This window comes from Anarhichas minor, unplaced genomic scaffold (genome assembly GCF_050575085.1).
Source record: "Anarhichas minor isolate MPS153535 unplaced genomic scaffold, ASM5057508v1 ptg000026l, whole genome shotgun sequence".
NCBI classification, from domain to species: domain Eukaryota; kingdom Metazoa; phylum Chordata; class Actinopteri; order Perciformes; family Anarhichadidae; genus Anarhichas; species Anarhichas minor.
In genome coordinates, this window is record NW_027466472.1 from 8,007,875 (window position 1) to 8,021,161 (window position 13,287).

The following is a 13,287-nucleotide window of genomic DNA, read 5'->3' on the forward strand; positions in this document are numbered from 1 at the left end:
TCCGGTGGTGAATTTTGTACAGGAACACCAATTCGGACATTGCTCACAAAGTGTGCAATAGTGGTGGGCGGTATTACCAAAGATCAGTATCGCAGTATTTTTTAGAAATCAGGGGGTTTTGTGTATTTTACTTGAACATGTTTCCTTTACTTTAATTCCTCAAATTCTTTTCATCAGCAATAGCAATGTGTTTATGGTGATGCAATCTGTTGCAATATATTGCTGTTTGTCCAGGTTGCCAAGCTAAAGAAGGTGCTTTCCGAGGGCATAGCCGTGAAGCTGCGGCTTTGTTGGTTAAAGTGCGTGTTTAGTAATAGTTACTGTTAAACCTCCATACGTTCTGCTTTTCATAGCTGCTCTCGTCTTTAGCCTCTGGTTATCCAAAACATATTCACAGCATGCTCTAGTGGTCAGTGGTAGTGGTGGGTTTTAAAACACAGGAGTTTTGTCCTTGAATGAATATGTGGCTTAGCTGGTCAAAGTGCCTGTTTAGTGAACATGAGATCGTGGGTTCGAATCCCAGCTGTGCCTGAAAGCAAAGTCATTATTTAAACTGGAAAGTAGAAAGTTCCAGCAGATTACTTTTGTGTTTCTCCAAGCAGAATTGGTTAGTTGCAGTCACAGGAATCTGAGTATTAACATGCTAAACTCAAAGGAATTAAGACATTTTCATTTTTTGATTCCAGCTTCTTAAAAAGGGAATTACGTCCATTTCCAAAACTCATACAAGTTAGATCCTATGGTCTAAGAAATGTTAGTAAACCTATAAAGTAGGCCTATAACTGTTGGAACTGGTCCACAGATGATGAATAGAGAACCATGTTATAGATGAGAGAACTGAGAACATTACAACAGAATAAAGCTCCTCAGGGTTAAAAAAAAACAAGAAGAAGAAAACAATATTTCTTTGGGACCACAAAATCCGTCTCTAGTTCATTATCTATGGAGCAGCTCCAGACTTGATAACTTCACAAATTTACACGCTGCTTTGTTCATTCAACAAACCGTGCCAGTACAATTATCTGTGGGTGTAATCGTGTATCTTAAGTTATGTTTTTCATTCTGCACATTCCTGGGCTGTGATAAGAGCTCCCACTGTCTCTGCTGCCAGGATGTTGTGTGACGTAGAGACGGAGAGGGGGAACTTTGTTGGGGTTTTTACATGTAGTGAGTCAGAACGTGGGTCAATCTGGCATTAAGGGACATAAAAGTCTTTTCATTGCAGTACAGAAACTATTAATGGAAGAAATATTCTTCCTCCTGTCTTTAGTTTGCGTATACGCCTCTAAATAATACTTTGGGTCTTACAAGTGACAGTAACTTGTGTGCTACTGGTTGAGTTTATTAAAGATTTTTTATATTACATATAATATTCACCCTTTCAGACTCAAATATCTGTCTCTTTGTCTCCCTGTAGGACCTATAGTCTGAAGAAGGGCCAGCTGGAGAGGGACTATGCACAGGTAAGACTGGCTGGACTTCTTCCATCCTGGGTTTGAATCCCATCAGCGTCTTTAAGTCTATCACCAATTCTTCAGATCAGAAAGTTCCACTGGAGGATTGGGTTCAGGAAAACTTGGAATGTGGAGTACTACCAAGCTCAACTCAAAGGAAATGGAGGGATTTCCTTTATCAAACAAAATGCCAAACATCTGCTGCTTCCAACTTCTTAAATGTGAGAATGTGCTATTTAATATAATTTAACTTGGAGATGGTCCAGTGCTGTAATGAACTCCAAGGGGGAGGGGACCCCCGGGAGGATTAGAGGATCTACTGTATTTCAAACCATTTAAAAATGGATTTGTAAAAACTTTTTTATATCAATTCAGAGATTCTTAGAACTCTCCTGAAGCCATCCCAAAGGTTCAGAATTTGGTCATTAAGCACTTATTGTTTCATTTATATTTGGCTGCTTCGCTCATTACTAACAGATTAAAGCTTTGTGTTCACACTCCCGTTTTCCTTTATTTAGTATTTTCTGTTTTAAATGCGATATTGTTTAAGTCGATTCAATTCAATATTTATACATTTTTTGAGGTTGCCAACTGAAACATTGCTTCTTAATTGATCATTGACATGGCGCTGTGGCTTAGTTGGCTAAGTGCCCGTCTTCACACAGGAGGCCGTGGGTTCAAATCCCAGCTGAGACTATCGTAATTGAGGAGATTGTTGGGAAATGTGTATCAAACAAATCAGTGTTAAAAGTCCCCGAAAGCCTCAACACAAGTTAACATGTTGTGCTTAATGTTTTCAGTTGAGTTTTGGCTCTTCAGCACATTTGTTACAGATTAAAGTTAAACTGTTAAATTAATGCTTCAGGGCTATTTGTTTCAGGCAACTGGCCAGTATTGAGAAGCCGAACACGTCAGAGGAGATTAAAAAAAAAAAGTGAATGAAAAGTTGAATGAAAGTCTTGAGCAATAGTTCCGTCAATCCTAAACTGCTACTTTGCTCTTCTCATGAGGCCTCAAGCAACAAAGAATTGGCAAAGCAGAACTGATAATTTGCTGACTCTTTGAAATGTCTTCATGCAGTTAGAGCACCTTCTCTCTCTAATAGCTTTATAAAATGGGATCCTTTTTTGTGTGTGAGCATTGTAGATGCATAATATTATTTTTTCTTTCGTTATATATTGTTTCGCTGTAAATGTTGGGATTAATCGATTGCTGGAAAACAGGATTATAAAATGATTTTCAAGGAAAGTACACGTTGTATGTGCAGCCACCTTAGGCCGAGTACTTGTAAGATTATTTATTGTTGATTCATTCTTCAACTGCATACAAACTCTCACATGTCCTGCAGGCCACATTTGGTTTCCCTTTCCCATATGATTTGGTTATTCACAGATGTTTAGTGTTTTTCAGATTCATGAAATGTTGCATAGTAATCATGAATCTTGTAAGTTGGAGACAGCGAAGGTTTATTTTGCATGTAAATAAGCCGCAATAATATATCCTCTCAGCACTGGATGAAGCCGTTACTCGGTGTATACCGCTTTGTGTTTTTTGCCATTTGCAATCGAAAAGATGGGAGTCGTCTCAGTAGGCCTCTTCAACAGCCACTCCCAAAACCAGCAGAAGGTTCAACAAAGAATGTTCTCTGTGTGGGTTCAAACAGCTTGTACACACAATCTCTGAATGTTTGTTTAAACGAGGGACGCACCGATACTCGCATATATAAAAATTTGATATATCGAGCTTGTCCAGCCTCAAATAGCTGGCTTGGGTGTCAAGAGACAATGGGGCCGATCTATTCAATTCAATTCTATGTTTCTATATCGTTCACATTTCATACTGGAATGTTTGAATACGGTTAAAGCCTTTTGAACAATTCGTGGCTGTACAGCTTTATTTCATTTTATGTACAAAACAATCTGTCAAATAATCAAGAAGAAAATAGGCAGATTCATTGATAATTCATTGAGTTCAATTTACATCTCCTACCAGTTTTACAGCAAGTACAGAGTTACTGGTCTTCACTGCTTTAGAGTGCGACTCTAAGAATATTTTAAGACTTTTGCATTGAGTTAAGATAATGTTTGTGGAAACAGAGCGTTTCAGCCCTTGAAACTGAACATAATTTCAAGCTAATGGGCCGCATCATCAGCTATAATCATCAGTATTCAGGCTTGAGGGGTAGGCAGTTACCAGTGTTTGTGTTTCTAAACATGGTGAGCAGGAATGGCTGCTTCCTTATACCCTGAAAGTATTTCTACCCATCAGACAGCCGCTGTGTGGATCTGTCAGGACGCACAAAAACCAAAAGCCTTTCCCAGTAGACTGCTGCGTCAGCATACTCCTCTCCCTAAGCATACGGTGTCTACGTAGAAACCAAGCAGCGCCTGCCGCCAACAGTGTGAATGAGTCTTGATTTTTTTTTATTGTATTTTGATGCTGCTGAGCTTAAGCCTTCTCACACACACACACACACACACACACACACACACACACACACACACACACACACATCCACACAGATGGAAAATCCTCCTGTAGCTTAATGAAAAACATTTGAATACATTACCGATCCAGCTCTTAAGCACATATTAACATATTCCCTCTCTGCCGCTATCCACACATTGCTCTTCTTTTAAAGCCATCATATCAGTGTGTGTGTTTAAACATGTGTGTCTTCATTTGCATGTAGTTTGAATGATTAGGTGTGAGTTTCCTGTGGTCGACCCCTCTGGTTTCAGACACTCATTCTCTCTCTCTCTCTCTCTCTCTCTCTCTCTCTCTCTCTCTCTCTCTCTCTCTCTCTCTCACTATGCTCCCTCAGCACTGTCTTGTTCACATTTAGAAATAGAGGTCGCCTAGCAACACCCCCCCCCCACCCTTCTACTCAGTAGGACAATGTAATTGTAGTGTGTGTGCATGAATGTATGTGTGTTAATGTGTGGCAATGTCTGAGTACAAACAAGTTTGGTTATTATCAAGTATAAAAATGTCATTATTGAAATTATTAATATCAATATGATTATCAATACAGATTGTGGATGAAGTCTCAAAATTGGTGTTTACTCAAAATGTCAATAGTTGAGGGACTATTCCACATTTAGAGTCCGAGCACTGACGATGACAACCAGCTATTACTACAACTGTATGCACAAAATAATCACAGAAAACTGTTCCCTAAAATATAACAGTTTATTTACTTAACAATACATCAAAAACATCTATTATACAATTACAAGCATACTACCTAAAAGCAATAAGCAATCAGTGTGTGTGTGTGTGTGTGTGTGTGTGTGTGTGTGTGTGTGTGTGTGTGTGTGTGTGTGTGTGTGTGTGTGTGTGTGTGTGTGTGTGTGTGTGTGTGTGTGTGTGTGTGTGTGTGTGTGTGTGTGTGTGTGTGTGTGTGTGTGTGTGTGCACGCGCGCGCTTGTAGGAGGGGGAGACAGAGATGGCGGACGTAGTCACGTGACTGATTGCGCCTTGTGAGACTTAACAATGGCGACATGGCTTAATTAAAAGGGTGAATGCGACACACAACGGAGGCCGTGCTTAACACGTGTGTGTATGAAAGAAGCGTAACGGCGTGTATTTGTTTGTGAGCGTGTGTACATGTGTGTACGGGTTAGTTTGAAAAGAAAGGAAAACACTCAACGCAAAGTAGATCCTCACCGCAGCAGTAAAGTACAGTAGCTGCAACTTTATCACACACCGCAGCACCGGTCCTTTAACTGATAAAATACAGTCTAGTGTTAAGATTAGGCTTTTTATTTTTACATGTAGGCCTCTCTCTTTGCCCCCCCATAGTGAAGTCCACATAAATATGAATGGGAAATGAATAAGCTAACTAATTATTTGCTCCCCTTACTGTAAATACTGTAACTAGCATTTTATTTTGGCCCGTCTGCCCTTTCCTCTTGTCTCTCGTTCCACGACACACTCAGGTGGTCGACCGCTGGGCGACTCTCCGCTCACTGGCCCCCTCCTGGTGACACACGCAGAAATCCAGCCAATCAGCTGGTCCAACAGAGAGATGGACAGAGCAAGTGAGAGGAAGACAGAGGGAGGGGGGGCTCAAGTAGGCAAAGAAATAGACACGAGCATTTAACAAAATAGAGGAAAAGACCGGAGGAAAGGAGAACAGAGCGAGAAAGAAAGTGAAGATGCAGTTATTTAACCTTTTGTCCTTTCACTGTGTCAGCGCATTGCCAGCAGCCAATCAAATAGTTTGATCGGAGGCCATGTTTTCTGTGTGTGTGTGTTAGCGTGTGAGTGTTGGCTATTTGTCCTGTGTTCCCCTCCCACGATCAGCATTGCTGGAATAGTTTGAGGCTGGGGTCACACTTCACTGTACTGCCCAAAAAGGCCAGGCGGCCGTGGCTGTCGCTGTGTGTGTGTGTGTGTGTGTGTGTGTGTGTGTGTGTGTGTGTGTGTGTGTGTGTGTGTGTGTGTGTGTGTGTGTGTGTGTGTGTGTGTGTGTGTGTGTGTGTGTGTGTGTGTGTGTGTGTGTGTGTGTGTGTGTGTGTGTGTGCGTGCGTGTGTGTGTGTGTCTCTCTCTCTCTCTCTATGTAAATCAGCTGTAACATTATGGGTGGTTTTCATGTCTTCTCTAAATAAAATGTGAATTTTTCAGGTTCAGTTGAGACATCAGATCTGAAACAGTCTACCCACAGTAGAAACTCTGCAAATGTAAACCACACTCAAAACAGAGTGCTTTGAAATTGTAATTGCATTTTCTCCTCTCCATCTTGTCTTCTTTCCGTCTTCATCTCCTCCTCTCTCTGTATTCCTCTCATCCTCTCTTCCTTCCATACCTTGGCACATACCTCACATACCAATAGCTCGTGCACACGTCCATTAAAGCCCACTTATCAATTATCTTTTTGTCTCTAATGGATCCAAGATGGCACTATTATGTGATCTACATTCATTGTTATCAAGGTTAATAGAGGGGAAAAGAAGTCTGAGAACAGGAGAGAGATAGCGATGAAGAAAGTGACGATTTCTCTTTTATCTTCCCGCTCTCTCTTACACATAAACACATCACGCACAAATGACCTTTTTACAACATGTCATTGCTGTCCGTTTCAATCTTCTTTTTAACAAAAGCGTTCTGTATTCTTTCAGACAACACACACACACACACACACACACACACACACACACACACTAACGGGGCAGAGAAGTGCAGACGGGAAGAGACGGGGGAGAAAATCAAGTATATTGATTCAGGAGGAAGTTGAGAAAGTAAGAGGGTTGAAAAGGCAGACACACACACACACACACACACACACACACACACACACACAGAGAGAGAGACAGCTGATAGAAAGTGACTGAGCCACAGGCGGCAGATAATAAGTGAGTGGAAGAGCGAGAGTAATAAGAAGTATCAAGGTGACTGTCTGCGAAGTTATTTCAGCGGAGAGAACAGTGACTAATGAATGGAAAGAGCGGAGTTATGGAGGGATGAATGAAGCATAGAAACTGGCTGACAGTCGCTCATGAATTATGATTTGAACAACATCCTCGACTCTAATTCTAAGGCTTTGTGTCCTCTTTACAAAACAACAATATAGTACCTCTCAATTATGTTTGCTCTAAAGTAATCATTAGTAGCCTGGTAACATACCTGGTAAACAGTTGCCTCAGGCCACTGAGTAACAATTGTATCAACTTATTTTGACTTGTAATTGTAGTGTCTCCTATTGACTTATCAGTTATTTAAAAAAAAAAAGCCAGAATGCCGCTGTGAACACACAAATGAACTCACAGAAACCGCTTAGCAATGATGCAAATATTCGACAATAATCAGCCTCTCTTCCTCTTCCTTTTTACTTTTTCTTTGTCAGTCAGCCCCAGGATATCCTGCTGTTTGGGTACCCTGTTTTCCCTCTGATCACAAAAACAGGATGTATGTGTGCGAGTGTGTCTGCTACTGTGTGTGTGTGTGTGTGTGTGTGTGTGTGTGTGTGTGTGTGTGTGTTCCACCTCAACCAGATCACACAGGAAGGGGGGGGGGGGGAGAGAGAGAGAGAGAGAGAGGCAGGCAGGCAGTGAGGGAAAATGAAAATGAAAGAGCAACAGAAATCCTCCCGAGTCGGCCAATAACGCCTCAGCTGTCACAAATCTGTCACTCGGTGTGCTGCTCGCCATTCAGCCCATTGCCAAGTTTAGCTGTCATCGCTCTTGCTCACCGTATGTCACCATCGAGTCATCTAAGAGGCCTTAAATTGTGCGCTGACAAATGTTGTGGCTGTAATAGTTCCTTCTTGATCCCTTCCGAAGGCTATTCCAATGTGGCTCAAAATCCAATGGTACATCGGCTGACCATCAGTAAGGTGCTGCGCATAGAATGTTTTATTGATCAGTTGTTACAGGCTGAAGGTCATGCAAATGGTGTCCACAAGGGGCCGCTAATGAGGGCTAAGCCCCAGATGTTCAACTGGACCAAATTCAAGACACAGGATCCGGTGTCGTCGTACTGTTGATACATTGATGGGGAAGCACAGTGTGGTGTGGTGGTCAAGCTGTCAAATCAGCCCTCCTGTCAGCCAGCCAGCTCACAGCCAGTAGCTGTCTCAGCTGTCAGTCACTGTCCTCACGTAACCCCCCCAGGAACACACACACACACACACACACACACACACACACACACACGTATTTTATACACAAATGATCCCTGTTTATACAGCAGGAATGCAATTAAATCCCGGGCACTTCTATTGCAATTTTAATGTTGTGCACCCCCTCCAGCTCTCCTTCACACGCTCGCTCTTCTCCTTTTTTATTTTTTATACAAACACAGTCGCAGAGTCTCACGGTCTTTCATCAAAACCATCCACACCCACTCCACCCTTCCCTAGAGAGTGTGAGAGGTTGAGTATACTTGAAGCAAACATGTTTCCTCATGAATTGGACAGGGCAGTTTCTGTGTGTGTGTGTGTGTGTGTGTGTGTGTGTGTGTGTGTGTGTGTGTGTGTGTGTGTGTGTGTGTGTGTGTGTGTGTGTGTGTGTGTGTGTGTGTGTGTGTGTGTGTGTGTGTGTGTGTGTGTGTGTGTCTACTTAATCTGGTATTTTCATGTACGAGGTGTGCATCTTCATGGCAGCTCTGACACAGCATGACTCAAAGTAGCACTGACCTCAACACTCAATTTAAGCTATTACAATATATGTACTCCAACTCACTCAGACAGTGACAGTGCTGAGGTAATGAGGAGTTCTTAGATGAAGCGCTGACTCTTTTCTAGAGGATTTAAATGGTGGGTGCCAGGGGTCACTGGCACCCACCATCTCCCCAAGGACTCATGCTCGTGTGTCAGCTGGAGGGAACCGAGTTTCAGGTCCAGAGAACAAGAGAAAGAACGTTTTTTTTTTTTTTGATGGCCCCATTCACCATCTGTGAAAGGTAAAAAGGGCAAGATGAGAGAGAGACACATAGAGAGACACACACACACACGGAGAGAGAGAGACAGAGAGAGAGAGAGACACACAGACAGAGAGAGATACGGAGAGAGAGAGAGAGAGAGACGGAGAGAGAGAGACACACAGAGACCCACAGAAAGAGAGATAGAAGGTGATTCAATGAAATATGTATAAGGAAAGAGAGAGAGGGTTGTGGACACTTGAAGCAAACAGCTTGATACTAGAGAGTGGATGAAGATATGTGGAAAGTAATGATGAGGCCTGGGGGGGGTGAGGGGATCAATATTGTAACATTTGAGAATAGATCTGTTAGAATTATAATACTAGAGCTGGAGAGTGAAGGATGGAGAGAGAGATAAACAAAGAGAGTTGATAACTGGGAGGCTGATTTAAAAACAAAACAAAATCGAGAGAGCAGATTTCTATTTCAGAGGGACGAGGATAAGAATGTGCCTTGGAGGAATGAATTAATATGTCCCTACGGTCTGCTTGTCCTGATTGGGTTGTCATATTAGTTGTTTTGGTTTGTTAACAACTGTTTTATTAATGAGGATTTGCTCTCCCTCCCACCCCTACACACACACACACGCACACACATCCACTCCAGCATCTGCGAGTTGTCGCTACTGACACAGTGACCCAGTCCAGTAGATGTAGGTTAGCCTTTCTTGCAGCCCTCTGGGTTTCTGCTCACACTCTCAGGAGCTGACTGTGTAGTTATTGCTGCTGACGCTGAGCTGATCTATTTTGTTGCGGCATTGTTTACGGAGAAAAAGACAAGATTTTGGCCGTGTACTTGAAGCAGAAGTATAATGAAAACGGCACAGGAAAAGCAACAGCTGTACGTATAGACACTTAGACAGAACAGCTCATCTTCTGCTCTGATATTATATAACGATATCTAATATAATATTGGTTACAATTACAGGATGGTATACATTTGATAAGGGGTCATGGTATTTTCTCACTTGTGCTTTCAGGCTCTGCAGAAGTTAGCGAGCCAGTACCTAAAGAGAGACTGGCCTGCAATCAACCCTGATGACCAGAGAACAGACTACAGGTAAGTGTGTGTGTGTGTGTGTGCGTGTGTGTGTGCGTGTGTGTGTGTGTGTGTGTGTGTGTGTGTGTGTGTGTGGATAAGACATGTAGACGTAGGCAGCCATATTTTCCCATAAAGCACAGCTGATCTTGCAGCCGTTCTAAATTGCTTGCACCTTTTGCAGTTCACAGTTTTACTGATATTAGTTTTGTGTTTGTTGATTTTGGCAACTACTGCAATATTTCTACACACACATCTTTTCCCCTTCCAGGTGCATGTACAGTTTCTCTGGCCCACAGTGGTGTAGAGAATCATAAAGTTAGCCACTCTGCGGGAGAACTTCATGATTTTACAGCTAATTATAGGAGTGTATTTGAGTGCTTTCTCTCTCCTAATAGGAATGTGTATGCAGTGTGGAGGTCCTACTTAGAAGGTACAGTGCAGGTGAGCCAGTCCAGGCTCAACGTGTGCGACAACTACAAAAGCCAAGTGTCGGAGCCCGCTAAGACCGTCAGACTCTACAAGGAGCAGCAACTCAAAAAGGTGAGTCGATGCGTGTGCGGCGGGAGTTAGTCACGGTTTCCTGAAGCACTCTTTGTTCTCTATCCGTCTCTACAACCACCTTCCATCACACTGAGTTATTGTGACTCATGTTGGTCCGCTCTTTTTCTAACAACTTTCCTTGTTTTCCCTTTTTTTCTCTTCGCAGACCATAGATCAGTTGAGCGGAATTCAAGCAGAGCTGCAGGAGTCGGTGAAGGAGTTGGCCAAAGCCAAGAAAAAATACTACGACTGTGAGCAGGTTGCCCACGCTGTACGAGAGAAGGCTGACATAGAGGCCAAGTAAGCTCCACGTGGCACTATACGTGTGTGCGTGTGTGTGTGTGTGTGTGTGTGTTATTAGGGATGCACGGACAAATAGAAATGACTAGCCAGATGGTCTCCATTGTCAGAATGAATACCATCAAGCAAACAAAGTTGGTTAACCTCACGGAGAGAGAATATGTTTGTATGTAAGAGAAACATGAGGGCTGAAAGAAGAAATCAATTACATGGTGGATTTAAAATAGACATTTTTTGTGTTTTGTTCTTCTTTTGAAGGACACATAGAAGCTCTATCAGATTAAAATAAATGTTTTTCTGCAGCTTTCTAGGATTGAAAGATTTGATAAATGATAGATTGAAATATATTATCATTTGTTTTTCATCTGTCGTTCCCACTAAATAGTCCACTGAGTAGTAGAGAAACTTGAGTTTCTACTTTAAGTTCAATATTTTTGAAGCTTTGCACCACAACTAGTGCCGAGGTGCGATCCGTGTTGTTTTCCTCTCAGCCCTCGGCAGCAGTAGCTATGGTGACATTTTCACTTCATTGAATCCTCGGCTCCGGTTAGCGGCGCGCATCGATTGGCCCGTCGACTCTTTTCTGCTCCCGATCACTCAGCAGAGAGACACAGAAATGAATGCATTGCCGCCGTGCCGCTACGCGAGTGTACGTGTGTGTATTTCATTAGAGATGCGGAGACATTAGTCATCGTCGGGCAACAAGGAACACACGGGAAGAAGTTGGTGTGAATGCGGAGACGCAACACACACCTCACACACCACTTGGCTGCATAAAGCAGGGTTACATAAGTAGAAACAAACCACACAGACATCATCACACACTCATCATAATGCATCTGTAAGTCAGAGGTTAGAGATCAGAGGTATGATGTTGTAGAAGTGTCTGGATCTTGTTCTTCTTCCTACCTTACTTTGTTTTAAATATTAGTAACTGTCGTTAATATTTGTGTTTGATTAGATATATGATTTTGTGCATGGATGCCTTCATGTGTAATTGTTTGAATTCAAATCAGACTTAGATCCCAGATGAACTCCTTTGCTTGCTCTGATTTGTCATTTCAGGTCTAAACTGGGTCTATTTCAGTCAAGAATTAGTTTACAGAAAGCAAGTGTTAAGGTAAGTGGGTAAGCTCAATCACTGACACACAGACACAACACCGTCACTCCCTCTTTGAGGCAGAACTTTCAACCAAACTCTTTTAACACATGATACAAGAACGCAAATGGTTGTTTCACTTTGCCTCTCTAATCTCTTAGAGCTCTGGTCTGTTGCTATAATGCGGTAATGCAATATCGTCTGTGTCTCTCTCTTTCTCATTTCAGTTGAAAGCTAAGAGAAGTGACTGTAACTCCAAGGCGACACAAGCCAGGAATGACTACTTGCTAACGCTAGCTGCTGCCAACGCTCACCATGACCGCTACTACCATACAGATCTACTGCACTGCATACAGGTATTTACATGAAGATGAATTCAAAGGATTGCAAGACGTGAGTGGTGTGAGAGAGAGAGAGAGAGAGAGAGAGAGAGAGAGAATAAACATGGACATTTTTGGTAAAACTGTACATTTCTGGGCAGCTAGAACTGTTGTTTTGAATGCTATTCTTTTTACTGACTTAAGAATCTCACGAGCTGATAATAGCCAGAGGGATTTTCCAGGAACGAGAACACATTTTCTGGTTCTAAAATTCAAAGCTCAATTTGGGATGAAATGTCTTCTTTTTATTACTGCACAAAGTCAAACTCCCCCCAAGTAGTTTGAGGGGGAAAAAAAATAATCATATATGAGAAAGTGATGATTTCACAGTTTTGAGCCTTCAAAGAGAGTCGTATGGAGCTCTCTGGATTTGTGAGTTGAAAGGAGCTTATGCAAAGAAAAATCCTGCAAAATGAGCCAGCCTGATGTTTGCTTTTACCAAATGATTGGTAGGCATGAAATGATATTTTCCACAGTGTTAAATTAACTGTATTAAGGCCAGAGGACTTCTCAGAAAGTTTTGACTTAGTTTGGCTTTTTGTTTTCGTAGAAGGAATAGAGAAAAGGTCATCCAAATATGAATGCTAGTGAGTTTGCTGCATCGCTGTATATCACTGATAATGTTTTGGCCTCATAGTCACATTTGATATGACATGCATCACTGTGAACCTGAATGTGTGCTAGTTATTTTTCTCAATATGTTTGTGGTAAGTAATCATGTGAAAGCAAGCGCTGCAAGATAAGGTGATGAGTTGTGACACAGAAGCCAATTTCACTCATATTTCTGTCATCAGCGGTAGAACGCGTGGTACTGCGTTACCTTTCTGGCACATTCAGAACAATCAGAACACAGGAAGAAATTACACAAAAATATCCGCATGCCATTGTGGTTACAAGACAAGAGATCCAGATCCGTTAATCACACACACACACACACACACACACACACACACACGCACACATAAAAGACAGTCTGCCCTGACAGACACACCTCAGCTACTGTGTGGTGAATAGCTTGAGCAGCTGAGTGACGGTGATGTAATCCTTTTG

At 42.2% G+C, this 13,287-nt stretch overlaps 1 protein-coding gene across 2 annotated transcripts in view; it reads left to right on the plus strand.

Annotated features, from left to right (window-relative positions):
• The window catches only part of fchsd2 (FCH and double SH3 domains 2), a 48,355-nt gene that overhangs the window by 10,631 nt on the left and 24,437 nt on the right, over positions 1–13,287 (plus strand). For both annotated transcript variants that reach the window (XM_076100488.1, XM_076100489.1), the window contains exons 3-8: positions 1,418–1,463; positions 9,857–9,936; positions 10,314–10,458; positions 10,625–10,758; positions 11,824–11,878; positions 12,085–12,213. In XM_076100488.1, coding sequence (XP_075956603.1) covers positions 1,418–1,463; positions 9,857–9,936; positions 10,314–10,458; positions 10,625–10,758; positions 11,824–11,878; positions 12,085–12,213 — 589 coding nt within the window. The remainder of the gene's footprint in view (positions 1–1,417; positions 1,464–9,856; positions 9,937–10,313; positions 10,459–10,624; positions 10,759–11,823; positions 11,879–12,084; positions 12,214–13,287) is intronic.